This window comes from Asterias rubens, chromosome 7, assembly GCF_902459465.1.
Source record: "Asterias rubens chromosome 7, eAstRub1.3, whole genome shotgun sequence".
Lineage (NCBI taxonomy): Eukaryota > Metazoa > Echinodermata > Asteroidea > Forcipulatida > Asteriidae > Asterias > Asterias rubens.
Genome location: NC_047068.1, coordinates 2,635,320 through 2,652,264, shown reverse-complemented (window position 1 = coordinate 2,652,264; position 16,945 = coordinate 2,635,320). Strand labels below are relative to the sequence as shown.

The 16,945-nt window shown below is 37.5% G+C and overlaps 2 protein-coding genes across 2 annotated transcripts in view; both read right to left on the bottom strand.

Annotated features, from left to right (window-relative positions):
• LOC117292605 (caspase recruitment domain-containing protein 9-like) overlaps nt 1–11,303 on the bottom strand; it is an 82,340-nt gene extending 71,037 nt beyond the window's left edge. The window contains exon 1 of the mRNA XM_033774718.1: nt 11,290–11,303. The gene's annotated coding sequence lies outside the window, so the exon portion shown is untranslated. The remainder of the gene's footprint in view (nt 1–11,289) is intronic.
• Nucleotides 11,304–13,632: 2,329 nt separating this feature from the next.
• On the bottom strand, nt 13,633–14,067 carry LOC117292338. Its single transcript, XM_033774362.1, has one exon. The coding sequence runs from the start codon at nt 14,065–14,067 to the stop codon at nt 13,633–13,635; it is 435 nt and encodes a 144-aa protein (XP_033630253.1).
• Nucleotides 14,068–16,945: the final 2,878 nt, after the last annotated feature.

Genomic DNA, 16,945 nt, shown 5'->3' with positions numbered 1-16,945 from the left:
TTCTAGTAAGGGTTCTCTCTATAGGTTTGCGTGGTTCTGAAAAGAACTGGTGGTTTAACAACTCAACGTTTCGACCAGACAGTGTTGTTAAACCACCAATTCTTTTCAGAACCACCCCAACATTACCATGTTTAAGTCAAAGCCTGTTCAGATTATTTTTCCTTTAAATGTTGCTTCAGGTGTTTCTTCCTTTTATGAAAAGATTCAATTTCAAGTTCTGAGTGTTCTGAATGAAATAAAATGTTCTTGTTATGCAGTATCCTGTTTAGTTATTGTATATTTTCTCACTTGTCACGCGAGTCACAAACTTCTGTCACGCGAGTCACGTTGCATTTAACAAATTTTCTATTTTATTAAAACTTTTTATTTTGTACTTTTTATTGTATAATATAGTGCTTCTCTTGTACTTAAAAAAAAAGTGATCTGGAACTAAAAAGTTCCTCTGAGTTCTCACGACTGGGCAATGGCATACAGGGATGCAACACCTTTCATTTTTTGGCAGTCACGCGAGTCACATTTTTGGAACTCCTATAAAAACATGATACCTACACAATTTGTTTTCCTTTTTTATTTTTTGTTATAGGGCTCTTCACTGAGTTTATATAAATTGAGTTACATGAGAGCCATGTGTTATATTTTGGAGTATAGATCTTTCAAAAGTTGAAAAACCAGTGAGATTGTCACGCGAGTCACAATGGAATGGCTGAATTGATTAATTTAAGGAAACTGGTACACAACCAACGCAATTGGAAGCATAGGGGCCTTAAGCTCAACACCAACAATATAGTTCTATATGGTGCTGTTCATTTTTAAAATATTTAACATGTTTAAGATTTTTTAACCAGTTAAATATGTGTACGAGATCAGAAGCCACACAAAAATTTAATAGCCAAAGGAATTGCCCATGAGTAGAAAGTTTCTAAATTAACAGCAAAAGAAAAAAGTACATCAGCGCTTTAGGTTTAGAATTGGGCGTGTGATGGGCTAAAGTAGCAGCTTGGTGAAGTTTGTCAAATTGCGTTTTGGACGCTCTTTTCCCTTAATTTAGGCCCTAAGTAAAAGTGTTTTTCATCAGCAAATTTCATAAATTACTAATTTGAGGATCTGTTATTAAACAAACACTTTGTGTATTGTTAGGCATTCTTGTTCAAGAAGACCTGAAGTGGAATATGCAGGTTGGAGTACGTGTGCAAAATTCAACAGGAAACTTTAATTTCTTCGCATGCTCAGAAGTTGAATTACTCCCACTGACTGACCTCATTACAATATATTTACAGTATGTCAGGCCCACTCTGGAATAATGTCTCCCCTGTGTGGTTTTGTGGTTTGACAAAATCGTGCCTTGAGAGGCTGCAGAGAAAAGCTTTTGGCATTTTTCCATTGACATCGTCAATTCTAAACCATACAGTGAAATCTGCCAGACACTTCAAATTCGACCTGACATTGCCAGGCTTGAAAAACGACAGCCTTAATTTGGGGAACGCTTTGTTGAACTCCAACATTCACACAGTGGTTGGCTTCCTCAGAGGAGAAATAATAACTTCTGAAATTCTGACCAGTTGTCTGCTATCAAATGCCGCACTAACCGCTACAAGACAGGCACTATTTAATTCCTGGTTAACCTCATCAACAAGCAATAGCTTGTTTTATTCCTCTTGTCAGAAGTCAACCACTGGGAATTTCGGCTTTAAATCATATCTTCATTCAATTTAATTTTTTATTTTTTTACTGTCCTGGATTTTTTTAAATTATTTTTTATTGTTGTTCATACATGTATATGTAATGCTTTCCAGATCTGGTTGGGGACTGTTCTGTGATTTTTATGTTTTTTGTGCAATTCTTGGTCTTTTGCCCTGCTATTTTTGGGGGGTCTTGTATCCTTTGTGCATGTTAATGTACTTCTGCTTTTTAATTGTTTAAACTACCTTTTTACTGCATTAACTGCCAAATTGTAAACTTAAGACTGCAATTCATTTTTTTATGCCAGTGTTTTCAATGAAAATTGGTGAATAAATTAAACTGTCATTGATCAGAAGACTGAAGCAAAATATTGGAAATCTACTAAGGTAAACAAAAGCCCTGGGCCTGATGGTATTTGTGGAAGAACTCTTCAGTATTGTGCGAAGGAGCTCAGTGGTGTCTTCAGACATCTTTTTCAAACTTCTGTTAACACTTTTCCCGCCATTTGGAAAACCTCTACATTAATTCCCATACCGAAGAGAGACACGCCTGTTATGTTTTATGTTATACCGCCCTCTTGTGTTGGTAACTATAGGCAGTTGCCATGCGGGAAGCCATCTTGTATTACATGTGATTCTTGAGAGTTAGAGAACATGACCCAATGATTCTACAACAGAAATGTGTCTTTGTCTCTATTTATAAACTATAAATAATAATAATAATAATTCATGGACACTTAATAAAGCGCCGGTATGAAAATGAGTTTTCATTTCATCATTTCATTTATTAATTTCACAGGCAAAAATTCAAGCACAGACAATAAGAACAGTAAGAAAACAAAAACAAGAACATACAATACAATAACAAAAAAAGCAGCACCCCTGAAGGATGTTTAAAAAGTAAACTAAATTACTATCGAGTTAATCTCCTGATGCCACAATTTACGAAGAGACAAAAAGGGACATTACAGATGGACATTATTAAAACATGGCATACAGTATAAAAATATAGAACTATACAAGCAGTTAAAACTATAAAAGCACTAATGGGCATTAACAATACAAAATCGTTACAAGATAGATTCTAGTTAATTATGCAAAAGGCACTATAAATTTGAGAAATAAAAAACAGCAGCAAGGTATTTGAATGAACAAGGCAACTAGAAAGTTAAACTGTTTTGGTCAAGGGGACCTCCTCGCCAGGGACTAATAAATGATTCCTGATTGAATTGGTGAAGGAGGATAAACTATGGATAATTGTATCTTTAATGCAGGCCGATAGTTCGTCCCATAATCTAGGGAATCTGTGAAAAAGAGAATGATGGGCAGCATTGGAACGAGCCCGATGATGGACAAATTTCGATATGTCTAGAATTAATGGGAATTAGAGTGTCCGTGTCAATGTCAAATTTGTTATATAAACATTTAATAACAAACGTAATTGAAAGGAAATGAACCCTATTGAATAAAAGAGGCAGACCCAGCTTGACACACCTGTCAGAATATTCAATTTCATTTACAGAATCAATTAAAACCCTTCTCGGCAGACCCAAACAAAAACGGGTGAATCGCCTCTGTACCTTCTCTAGCATTTTTTGCTGAGTCAAAAGAACAGGGCACCAGACTGGAGCTGCGTATTCAAGTATGGGTCTGCTAATTGAGCGAAAGTAAAGTCAGAATGTAAGGGTTTCTAGTTTTAACTACTCATAAATCCGTTGGGTCTAGTGGCTTAGGAACTGACTTTATTAACATGTGTTTTCCAGCTTAAGTCCCCAGAGATAATAACACCCAAGTATTTGTAACTATCCACATTTTCCAAAGTGTTTTCAGCAATTTTATACAGTGGTTTAGCAGGGTTTCTAGACCTGGTCACAGTCATTAATTTACACTTATTTGGATTTAAAGACATACAGTTTAGATTACACCAAGTGTTTATGTGCTGCAGGTCATCCTGGAGTGCCACTTCATCATCTTGATTTTTAATGACTCTGTACAAGACAGTGTCATCTGCATACTGACACAGATTAAATTGAATGCAAAATGGTAAATAAAAAGCAAAGATATTGAAAAGAATAGGTGCTAGAACAGCACCCTGTGGCACGCCAGAATGAACTGCAGCCCAGTCAGATGATGAACCCATAAACTGAACCCGCTGTAATCTGTTTGAAAGATAAGACTTAAACCAGTGCAACATTGAGCCACAAATACCATATTTATGTAATTTGTTCAAAAGAACTGTGTGACTCACGCGATCAAAAGCTTTTGACCAATCAAGAAATATAGCATCAATGCGGGGCGGTTTTGAAACATCAAGAGCATTGGCCCAGCTATGATAAAGAGTTGTCAATTGAGTAACGCAAGATCTTTTAGGCAAGAAACCGTGTTGTGTAGGTGAGATTATCCCCCCTCTATACATGTGATTAATGAGATGTTTACAGATAATCCTCTCAAGAATTTTACCAACAACAGAACATAGTGAGATGGGTCTATAATTCGACATAACATGAGCGTCCCCAGTTTTGAACAAAGGGACAACATTTGCCAGTTTCCACTCATGCGGAACTACACCTGTGGCAAGCGACAAGTTAATAAAATTCGCTAGTGGCTGGGCTAAACTCCCTCAAGCTAGATTCAACAACATAGGAGATATATCGTCTGGCCCACAGGATTTGTGCATGTTAAGTTCTGAAAGGAGTTTTTTAACTCAGCTGGGGTTGTGGAATTGTTGCAAAGACGAAAATCGGAATTAACATGATCACAGGATATGTCAATGATATTGATAGAGTCACAGCTAAAATTACTTTGAAACATGAGATTGAAATTCTGAGCAATATTAACTGGATCATTGATGACACCATTATCAGTTTGAAAACTTGTAATCTTACTCTTACGGCGTTGAGTACTAACAAAGGACCAGAACTGTTTGGGATTATTTGAACAGTTCGTAGCCATGTCATTGATAAAAGCACAATACGATTGTCTTTTGGTGTCAGAAGTAGAGTTACTTCGCCTGATCTACAGTCCGGTACATTGCCTAATCAGGGAACAATTTGTTTGTCTCAAGATCAGGCAACATGCTCCCAAAACATATTTTGCTTGTAATTTTTCAGTCATTATTACCTTTTTTGAAATTTAATTACTTAGAGTGACACTTATGAAATTAAAATAAAATAAAATTTCTTACATGTTACTAATTTTACATACTTTTTTTTCAACAAAGAAAAATTCAAATTCTCATAGCTTTTGTCTACAATGCCTAACCGCTTTTGTCAAAAATACAAAATTGACACATTATCGTTATGTATCGTTATGAAAAGTTATGGACCATTCAAAATTGCATGTCAAAACAACCAGATGGGTTAACACAAACGTTTCCTAAAAAGGAAACACAGTCACTTCACATCTTGGATGTTGCCTGTTTTGGAAACATTGTAAAGTGGCTCCAATTTTGGAGACGCACAAATTGTTCCCTGTTCAGGAAACTATTTCCCCGTCTCCAATTCTGAAGACACTACAATTGTTTCCATATCTGGGGTCATCTTATTGTTTCCATTTATGGAAACATGTGTGCCATGAATCCTGTTTAGGAAACACATTTTTTCTCGAGCAACAATTTTGAATATTGTGTGATTTGGGAAGAAATTTTAAAGAATTTTGTTATTAAAACTTATTTATAGGGCCTAAAGTTTTGACTTCAAAGTAAGTGTGACAAGTAGAATAATTTACATCCGGGTACTTGTAACTTATTCATACTCACCTTTTCAAATATACCGATTAGTGCGCCCTCATCGGCCGCAAGACGTCAGAGGGCCACTCTTTCCTTTGACGTTTTTACATCATATATATTTTCTCCGTCTTTAAACACAGGTATTTACCATTCTATTTTCCATTTATTCTCCCCTAGATTTCACATAAATTCCTCTTGTATAAATTACTTGTTGAGTTTAGCTTACTTTATAACATAATTCTTTTTGACAAGAGAACGGTTTTCTAGAGTTAATTTACTTAGTGTTTAGTCGGGAAAAGAAACTCCCGTCATAGATATATTTCTTTCTGATTTCTAAATCTCCTTTCTTAGATTTTGTTTCTAGCGATCTAAAGTAATGCCGTACTTGTTTTCTGCTTTAACGATGTAAATATTGCCGATTTTGTTGAGTTATCCTCTAATTTTGGTTCAATTCCAAGATGGCGGACGCCATTAAACTTTTGGCGGGAACTTTAATTTGATTATTTAGTTTGCCTTAGTTCATACTTTTCTATTTGCCAGCTAGTCCCAATCTTTGGCAAATCGTTTATTATAGATTAGTCTTTATCCAAGTTCATGGTTTATTTAATTGATTTGTTTATTCTAAAATACATAATTGCTAGGCTGGAAAACAGCAACCCGCTAGCGTCTTTTAAGAGTTTCCTAATTAGTTGTAAATAGTATTTGTGACTTGTAAGTTTTATTCTTAATGTTCTATTTAAATTATGTTTATTTAATTAGACTCTTTCCTTTGGCGTCGAAGACGTAACATCATATATATTTTCTCCATCTTTAAAGACAGATGTAAATAAAAGTCTGGACCAGTGAAGATTGTGTCCCGCAGGATCATTTATTAAAGCCGGTCACATAAGGATGGCACACTGATTTTTGTGATGTGGTGTTATCATACCAGGGGCTACACATGAAAAACTAGAAATGATAGTTTTTTAGAAAGCGTAACATATTTTCCTAAGAACTGTATAAAGTCGACTGACTTAAAACATTTAACAAAAGTAGTTCTCAAATAGAGGAAAATTTTTCCAGGGAATTTCTTGTGTTGAACCGATGTGAATCGCCTTTTACTACATTACAAACATGTAGCAAGCAAGCTGGTAGAAATTTAGGTTGCACAGTTTATGAAAATAGATTTCTATCCTGGAAACAATTCGATTGGAGGACTGGAAAAAGGGGCACTTTTTGTGTTTGCATGGCAATCTATTGGTTAATGGTTTGTGTAGAGCAGAAATCAGACCTCAAACTATTTGAAGCACAAACAATACCTTCTATCAGGAGCAGAATTTGTTGTTTGCTAAAGTTTCGTTGTTATTGACGTTGTAAGTCATTTTTTTTTTGGTTTTTTTTCCTTAATTTTTTTTTTTTTTTTTTTTTACAATTTTTTTTTTTTTTTTTCCATTTTGACCCTTCAGTCCAATGATAATTCATACGACTGCTGTTCTTGGTTGAATTTTCAAGTTGTTGTCTTGTTTACTTACTGTAGCTGGATCACTGCAGTAAGTTGATAGCTGTGGTTTTTAGCAGATGTGTTAGATTACTCGCAACTGGCCAATGGTGTAGAATGGTGTGTGCGACTGGTTCAAGCATGGTTCAATAATCATACCTCCATGGTTCAACCTTGGTTATACATGTAAACAAACTGACCCCTTTTTGCCACCTTAGTGGAGAATAATGGCTTTGACAAGATAAGCCAATTAGCCTTTGCAATCTACACCCAAGTTATCAGACTTCATGTAAATGTTTGCCCTACATGAAATACTTTCACCTCAGGCTGACCATTGCAACAACTGTGATGTTAGATTACAGAACTTTTAATTTACTGTTGAATGCTCTCTGCAATTGCCTTCAAAAAGGTATCTCCTGTTGCTTAGTTTTGGGTGATGGGGTTCACAGGAATTTCACAGCAAGCTTACATTGCCCATGGAGGATTGCCCAAGAAAGACCACACTTGTGAAACAGTAACAGTCCGTGCGCAGAGTGCGAGATAATTAGCATATTTTCCAGGTTTCATTTGCAGTCGCGCGGCGCACTCGGACCCTTCGAGATTTCGCATGACAGCGCGAGAACTCGGAGACGATGTGCAAAATTGGCTACAGGTCCCAGCAAGAGGGCAGTGTTGGGTCAAGCATGGAATGGTAAGTTTCTTGAACATTTTCCTCGTAAAACAAACCCATTTTTACCGGATTTTCGAGACCAATGCATGTGAATCTTCGTCTGAAATGTGGTTAAAGTTTGACACTTTTTGTTGATAAGCTTTACACTTAGGGTGCCCCCGACTGTTTCGAGCACGATTGAGACAAACAGAGTCCATATTCTTATAGACGAAGGATTGTTCTTTCGTTTGGTACCACATACACTTCTGCAGGTTTGGTTGATATTCTTTTTCAGTGCCAAAAATGTGCAAAAATCATTGTTTGTGCCGCTTCGTTTTAGCTTAGTGACGTCACCAGTGTTGTGTACTGTTCGTACGGCGCTCTTTTTTATCATGTTTGTTGACGAACGTTGTGAAAAAAAAAATTTAATAATAATATCAAAAATTGTTTCCATCAATAATAACAAAACATAGTTGTTTGATGCAGGAATTGGAATATGGAATTGTTATGGGTTTTCTTCGTGGTGGTACTGTATTATTGAGACTCTGTGTAATGTGTAATGTAGAGTAAGAGTACAGTTGTAGGTCTTCTATTTCTATGATTCAAATCCAAGTTCTATTTTACATGTATATTACTAATAATTCAAAATAGAATATTTTTTTAGTTACCTGAAAGTATATTCAATACTTGTTGACACGTTGTTGAGAAAATAAATAATACAATAATTATTGATTGAGTTTCAATTTGATCATGTGGTCAATACCTTTTGCTAGTTCATACTGGGTTAAAGGCAGTGGACACTATTGGTAATAACTCAAAATAATTATCATCATAAAACCTTAATTGGTGACGAGTAATGGAGAGAGGTTGATGGTATAAAACATTGTGAGAAACGGCTCCCTCTGAAGTGACATAGTTTTCGAGAAAGAACTAATTTTCCACGAATTTGTTTAGAACTTGAGGTCTCGAAATCAAGCATCTGAAAGCGCACAACTTCGATGACCGATTGAGCTCAAATTTTCACAGGTTTGTTATTTTATGCATATTGTTGAGATACCCCATGTGTGAAGACTAGTCTTTGACAATTACCAATAGTGTCTACTGTCTATCATATTGATTTAAATCATATTGATTTAAGACAGTCTTGGTTAACTCTTAATCAAAAAGGGAATGGTCAAACATGTCTAACTTTAATTTCACACAGCAAAAATATTTCACTGGGGGATTGCAATTGATTGGTACTAACTGTAGTCCATGTCAGTTTTCTGCTCTGGAAAGTGTTTCTGAAACATTTTGGTCTTCTTGGGCATGTTTTTAACTCTATTTGCTTTCTTTGTATTCCTTTTACACTCCCAGCTCTCTGAAAATCTTCCACGGTTTAAAGTGACGGGGAGACTCGAGCCTGGACGACTACATAGGGCGACTACTGTTGAAGTCGGGACTGTTGATTGCTTTAGTCGAGTTGCAACTAACATTTTTCAACTACTCGTTTATCGTGCCACCGCATAGTCGTAACTACATGTACCTGCTTGTGAACCAAAAGCACTCCGCACTAAATGCTAAAACCAAGTTTATTACACGGATCTCAGACAAACGTATACAATTTTACTAACAACATACATGCACACGTACTTGTCCACATTATGTTTACTCGTGTTACTACTACATACAAGTGCCATATGGCGCGTTTGGCGTGATCGCTAAATTAGTGGAATGTTTGTCTGACAGCGGGGTATTTTAAGCAAAAGTGATGTCATAAGTGCAGCGTGCTATTGTATGGTTGTTTTAACAACTGCGCATGCTTTGCATATATGCCCCGTGGGGTGTCAGACATGACAGAGCCTGAAGCCGAATCCAATGCCGAAGACGCGGTTTTGAAAAGGGTCTTATTTTACTTTACGGAACACAATCTGATTGTTTTTCACCAGTTACACAATCTTTCAATTCATTCAGCGTTAACTTTAATATATTGCGCCTGTGCCAAACAATATGCCGTAAGGCGCATCTTGGGCATCGAAAGCTAGTGTAAAAGTTGCGACTCCCAGGCCCGACTAGTCCAGTAATACATTTCACTAGTCGCCTGGGAGACTCCCTCACAAGATATTTTTGTAAACTGAACAAAACTGATATTTCTGTTTATTTTATTTTAATATACCAAGGTACTTTCCCCAGTAATTTTTAATTTGTATTTTGCAGTGGTCACTCAAGTTTTTTCAACGTGTCGTGTGTGCAGAAACGCAATATAATGTCGTTGTTATTTTATGTAATCAGCTGAAAGGGACTTTCAAATAAATGTTTTGTAATATTAATTAACAAAGTTAAAAGAAGATTTGTCATCTGGTTTATTTTTGTGTGTTGTATATTGAATATATTTAATTTGGAGTTGACCAAACTTTCCAGCTTTTAGTTGAGATTTCACAGTTAATAAATAGGGAGAGCCAGGGTCAGGAATTGAACATTTCATTGGTTAAAAGAAAACAACAAATGGCTAATGAGTTTTTAAAGACTTTTTAATTTTATTTTAATCAATATTTTTTATTAATATAATACAAAGAAGGATTTCTTTTTAAAACGCAAATATACTTGGATTCATAGGATCGGATTGGAAGGCCATCATATTTTGGCACAGAATAGCAATTATCCGTTGCGTTTATTCCAGTTTTGGTTTCGTAGACGTAAAGATACAGAGCAGATAATAACTGAAGCTAAACCCGGCCAAACACCATACTAACGAAAAATAGTAAGGCACCGCTTTGTTGTCAAAACAAGCCCCCGTGATTGCATGACATGAGCAAGAAATCGTGCCAAACAAAAGGTGCCTTGCGTTTTGTTACGTAGAAGCTGATTAGTCAGTTGGCATGCCTGATGCACGTTCTGACCAATCACGTTCGGGCTCACATTATACCATTGAGTAATGGCAGATTTTTTTTACCGAGAAAGTTTGCGATGACGGTGACGGATACTTAGGGTGCCCCAGACTGTTTCGAGTGGATTCAGAAACAACGACAGTAGCGGTTGAGTAGATGAATAATGTACCTGAACACACATGATTAAGGTTTGTCTGCACGATTTCGTTAAATGCTACAAAAAATACTTTTTCGGAGACCGTTATTTTTGTACAATGATAATCGTTTTTATAGTCCGAAATTTCTTATTTCTGAACAATTAAAAATTCACCTATGGTTTTTGTCATTACAATTAAGCATTCCTCATTCATACTGTCACGTTGTTATATTTTTACATGGCTGGGTTTTCACGATATGATTTTTTTGAAAATGGGCCCTCCAAGCTCATTATGCAAAACTGCGACTGTCTTGCATACGCTGCAAATGAAAGACGGTGCGCACTGTGACTGGTAAACAATGAATAATTCAATTACTGAACACCACAGGCACTCAAGTGACCTTCAGACCATGACCCAACTAGGGACACTCACTCAGTGACTGGTACACACACATACCATGGAGCAACTGCCACATCCACCTTAAAAACCAAAATGAATATTATTCTTTATCCCTGCTGCAAATTTAACATGTTTAAAATCGTTTGCAGTACTTCTAGTCATGGTGGTCTAGTCGGTATATAACACTACTCTAGAATTGCAAGGGTCGTGGGTTGTAATCCCACCCGAGTACATGTAATATGCCTGTGAGATTTTTCACAGAACTAAGGTTCTGAGTCTACAATTACTGAGTATAATACTACAGTGCTAACACACATCGCTGTATATGGGTAAAAACCAAAATGATAGACGTACATGTACCTACTCGCCCATACTCGTGGTGTCTGATAGTGCTAATCGCTAGCTTTATCAGCCAAAGTTGGGAGGGCGTTCCATGTTTATTAGTTGTTTTACGGATCGCAGCAAAGTTCGGAAGCCAGCTATGCGTGAGACTTTCCAACACCCCACCACCCTAAAAAAAAAAAATCCTATTTTGTTAACTCGGATAACTGGATAACTTGGAACTTAGGGGTTATTTTTGATTCATCAATGACACTTCAGCCACACATCAACAACATTGTTCGTTTATCATCATATCACATCAGGAATATAGGTAAGATTCGCAAGTACTTGGACAAAAGTGCCACTGAAAAGGTCATTCACGCATTTGTTACTTCTCGTCTTGACAACGGCAATGCTCTTCTCTACAGTCTTCCTAACAACCAGATTTCCAGACTTCAAGGACTCCAAAATACTGCTGCCCGACTTGTGACACTGTCTAGAAAATCCTGTTCTATCACCCCCATTCTGAAACAACTACACTGGCTCCCTATCTCTCAACGAATTATCTTCAAGCTGATGCTCATTGATCACAAAGCTCTTAATGGCAAGGCTCCCCACTATATTTCTGAACTGCTTCAAGTTTACACTCCATCAAGGAATCTTCGATCAAGTTCTATGCTTCTCCTCATTGAACCCAAGTCTCGACACTCATGGGGTGACAGGTCTTTTTCTTCAGCCGCGCCACGCATCTGGAACTCTCTACCACTTAATCTTCGATCTTGTCTTTGTACTGCAAAATTCAAGTCTCTTCTCAAAACTTATCTTTTGTAACAGGTTTTCAATGACTAATTTTGTTGTGTCTGTTTTTCTTTGTGTTGTGTTTTGTTTTTGTTTTGTTTTTGGTTTTACTGTGCCTTGAACACCCAGCAGGGTGGATATGTGCGCATTACAAGTCTTATTATTATTATTATTATTATTATAAATGCCCGAGAAAAAAATCTTCGTCCGGGGAAAACAAAATCTTATTTTTGGCATATAATTACTTATGGAAAAAAAAGAGTTTCAAAATGCATTAAAAACCTCTTCGATCAGTTTGCTGGTTGATGTGGAGGTACAATTGTGTTAGATTATTTCGCCCTAAAAGATAAACTTTAGGCTAAAATGATGTCCCAATTAAATCCTCCGCTCACGACTTCTGCCTGTTGAGACTGCGCTCATGGAGCACAATTAAGGAATTTGTTAAAAATCAGGACAAACTTGTGCGTAATTCACGTTTTGCCCTCTGCCGAATTGCCAAATTGTCGGCTGAATCTTCGGAGAGAGCAAAAAGCGTGCGCAAACTTCAAGTTTGCGCTTTGTTTGCATGCCAGCTCAAGTTGATAATTCTGAAAACTGCGTGCAATCTGAAGATTGTGCATTATCTTTTTTTTTTTTTTTTTCCCGGTCTGGCCCCAATGCGTGAGAAAATGGTTGCGGTGCGTGAGAGCATGAGACAGACCCCTAGTGCGCGAGTCTCACGCGTTTCAATTGTTTTTGTTTAGTGGCAAAGTGATCACCTACTTATTTGAAAGTTTTTCCGAAATTGCAACTTATAAATTATAATCAATTTTTAATGACGGACAAAGTGACAGAAATTTCAAAGAAATCAGAATAGAAATTTCATGTGGTAGAGACTGTAAGTGTCAGGTAGCAAGACATTTTTGTTTAACTACCACCGAGCTGATTATATTTATAATCTTGGTAAAAGTTGTGTTGAATACAGGCAGTGTGATCATGTGACCCACACAAAATATCCATCATGCCCATTATTAGCTTCATCCCTGTGTTTTAATAAATAATAATAATAACCTTACTTATAAAGCACTTTTTACAAAAGCGATAACGAAATACAAAAGCAACAAAACAAAAGATAAACTACATGCTTTTCAGACAAAACAATGCAATTAACAATGATACAATCTAGAGTAACTTAGGATAGAGGTGGGTTTTTAATTGGGGTTTGAAGGAACTCAGGGAATTGGCTAAACGAACAGATTGAGGGAGACGATTCCAGCATTTTAGCCCAGTTGCAGCAAAAGCTCTAGATCCTACATTGGTACGTGATCGTGGGGCATTCAATACCACAGCTGAAGTGGATCTTAAATTAAACAGAGACTGGCGGGTGTGGAGAAGGTTGCCCAGATAAGTTGGAGCTTGGTTAGAGAGTGATTTATATGCGAGTACTGCGTTCTTATATTCAATCCGTTGCAAAACTGGTAGCCAATGCAGGGTCTGGATGAGAGGTGATGTATGCGTGTATTTCGGTTTCATGTAGATAAGACGGGCGGCTTGATTTTGAAGGAGCTGTAGCGAGTGCAAGTTCTTTGTTGATGTTCCTTAGAGAAGGCTATTGCAATAGTCCAACCTTGAAAGAACTAGTGCTCGAATTGCTGCATGTGTACAACTAGCATCAAGGTACTTCCTGATCAAAGTCAGGTTACGGAGGTGAAATTTAACAGTTCTTGAAATGTTTGCCACCTGAGCATCATGAAGAAGACGATCATCAAAGATGACACCAAGGATACGAAGGGATTGTGAGGGTTCAAGAACAACATCACCAAGTGTCAACTTGACATCAGTGAGCTTCCGATGATGTGCTTGCGATGCGACTACCAGGAATTCGGTTTTGTCTTGGTTGAGTTTAAGTTTATTGACAGTCATCCAGGTTTGAATGTCTCTGACCACATGTATCAGCTTGGAGAGTGCACCTTGGATAGAGTCTTGAGAGCCTGGATCACATGTGAGATATATTTGTATGTCGTCAGCATACATGTGATAGTTAATATTGTGTTCTTGGAAGATATTGGCAATCGGTTGCAGGTACAAAGTGAACAGCAGGGGCCCTAGGACTGACCCCTGTGGGACTCCATACTCAAGTTTAACCTAGGGAGAATCTGAATTGTCAATTGCAACGGAGCATGTCCTGTTCTGAAGATAGGACACGAACCACTGTAAGGCGAATCCGGAGAGTCCAAAATGAGTGTGAAGTCTTTCCGTTAGAATGGCATGGTCCAGTGTATCAAACACTGCTGATAGGTCAAGGGACAACAGGAATGTAGCTTTCTTGTCGTCCAAGGCGCGTGATATGTCATTCTGTAAAGATAGTAGAGCTGTTTCAGTGCTGTAGTTCTTTTTATATGCAGACTGTCTCGGGTTATCAAGATGATTCAGATCGATATACTCGTGCAGTTGATGAACAACAACTTTCTCCAAGACCTTAGCGAGAAAGCGAATATTGGAGATTGGCCTGTAGTTACAAAGGCTGTCTTTGTTCAATGATTGTTTCTTGAGAACAGGTGTAACCGTTGCTTGACCAAGACAGGAAGGGAAAGTACCACTTTCCAGCAAGGAGTTGACGGTCTCTAGGATGATGGGCATGAGTACAGGAATGTGTTTCTTTAACAGCCACGTCGGTAGAGGATCAAGGGAGCAGGTTTTATCAGGTAGTTTCCTAATGACATCTTCAAGGTTGCTGAATGTTACCCGATTGAATGATGAAAGCTTGGTGTTTGGTTTCGCGGAAACTAGACCAAGAACAGATGCGTGGACATTGAGATCATCGATGCACTTCCTTATATTCCTCACTTTATCAGTAAAGAAGGAACAGAAAGCAGAAGCAAGTTCCACAGATGATTCAGCGTTGGGCAGCACACGTTTGTTCTTGTTCAAGAGTTCGTTAACTGCTTTAAACATGTCCTTCGGTGAAGAGCGCTCGAAGATGTCATGATAGTAGGCCTGTTTAGAATCAGATACAGCCGATGCCACTTAAGTCTTTGCTTCATGATAGGGTAGTGAAAGGTTAGGCCACCTGTACATTGTTTATTCTGCCTGACCACAGAGCTCCATTATATAACCTATGTATTACTAACAGTCACTGCCCCCCTGTAGTAAGGTATGGTTATGATGGTCCCTGAAACCAAATCCCTGAATAATATTACCAGTGCCACACATGCCAGAGCAACACCAGCTGAATTTCAAATCAACTTACATGGCATGTACTGTACATGTCCTCTAGAATGCACTTTACCAACACAGTTTTTAAGTCTTAAATATTCAGAATGATCCAAGTCGGAGAACAAAGGCCTAAATCTGGCACTTCTTTTTAACAAACCAACAAACAAACAAACATAACCAACAATAATTAGGGAAAATGATTCGTTTCAATGGAAATGTTTCAGTCTTAAAATGTAGTCGTTTTTTAAATTGCTAGTGCAAAATTCCTGAGGAAAGCCACCCTTTTGTTTTCACTAGAGTTAGTGTGACCCTAAAAATGACAAATTTTGTTTGGAAAGGAAGAGAAAAATCCTCCATGAAGCCAGCCTGCAGAGAAATGTTGTGAATAGGGAAGACAGTGTAGCCACGAAGACACTGATTGTTTTGTTTTTCCAGGACATACATGTAGGTGCACCAAACATCTTTGTTAATGCAAAGAGGTAGTTAAGGTATCGGCGCAATCATTGGAAAATGAGGAGCACTTTTATGGGACAGGCAACTCTAAAACAGTTGGAGTCGTGTTTTTGTTTTTAAACGAAAATTGTGACTGAACAGAGAGGGAAGGGCGTTAGATGGGTGGTATGGGGGGAAGAGAGTGAGTGTGGTGAGGAACAACATACATCTTCCATGAAGTTTACCATATACAACGTATGCCTAGAAACATTCCAAAAATGTTGTATTTTCTCATAATGTGTGATATGTCATATCTGCCAGCATGTTTTTATGTATGAGAAGTACAAGGCATTAGTTCTTATGCAACGATTTGTTGATATGACTTTGGAGGTCAGATGGTTGGGTTAAAGGGACACGTTGCCTTGGATCGGATGAGTTGGCAGTATAAAAAGCATGTGTAACCGTTTGTGTATAAAATGCAAATGGTTGGAAAGATGTTTTAAAAGTAGAATACAACGATCCACACACATTTGCCTCAAAATTGTGTGGTTTTCCTTTTGCTTTGCGAACTAACACGGTCGACCTTTATTAGAGTCATAAATGGCCGACCATATGAAAACCACGCAGTTTCGAGGCATATTTGTGTGGATCATTGTATTTAACCTTTAGAACATCTTTCCAACCATGCATTTTATAGCAAACGGTAACGCTTTTCAAAGACCAACTCGACCAGTCCAAGGCAGCGTGATCTTGTCTGCTCAAACAGTCACTGGCCAACTAATGTTGAGTAAACTTGTGTGCAGGAAATTGTTTCCCACAGTGGCTAAAAAGAGGCTGGGAGAAAATGTGTATGTAAACGATGGACAAATGGCAAAAGAAGTTTAACCATGCCTGGACCGCTTCTAATTGTTTTATAATAAGATATCATTCAAGACCTCTGTATGGGAATTGGGGTGTCCATAGGCTATGGTCATATACCGACTTTTTAGTACAAGAAAAAAAAGGTGTGTTTTTTTGCCTACGGAGAGATTTGTCCAAGTTTAAGTATTGTTAAATACATGAAAATAACAGCTATAAGTATCTTCCAAAACAAAAAGCATTACAATAAAAATAAGTTGTAAGATATAGAAAAACCAAATGCTATTCAATCCTCAGAGTATCACTTTAAACTTAGCAACTACTAAAACCTGACTGCCACTTTAAAGGCAGTGGACACTATTGGTAATTATTCAAAATATTTATTAGCATAAAAGCTTACTTGGTA

Bases quoted from the DNA above. Each gene is read 5' to 3' on its own strand.
- LOC117292338 (XM_033774362.1), bottom strand. From the start codon at position 14,067: ATGTATGCTGACGACATACAAATATATCTCACATGTGATCCAGGCTCT.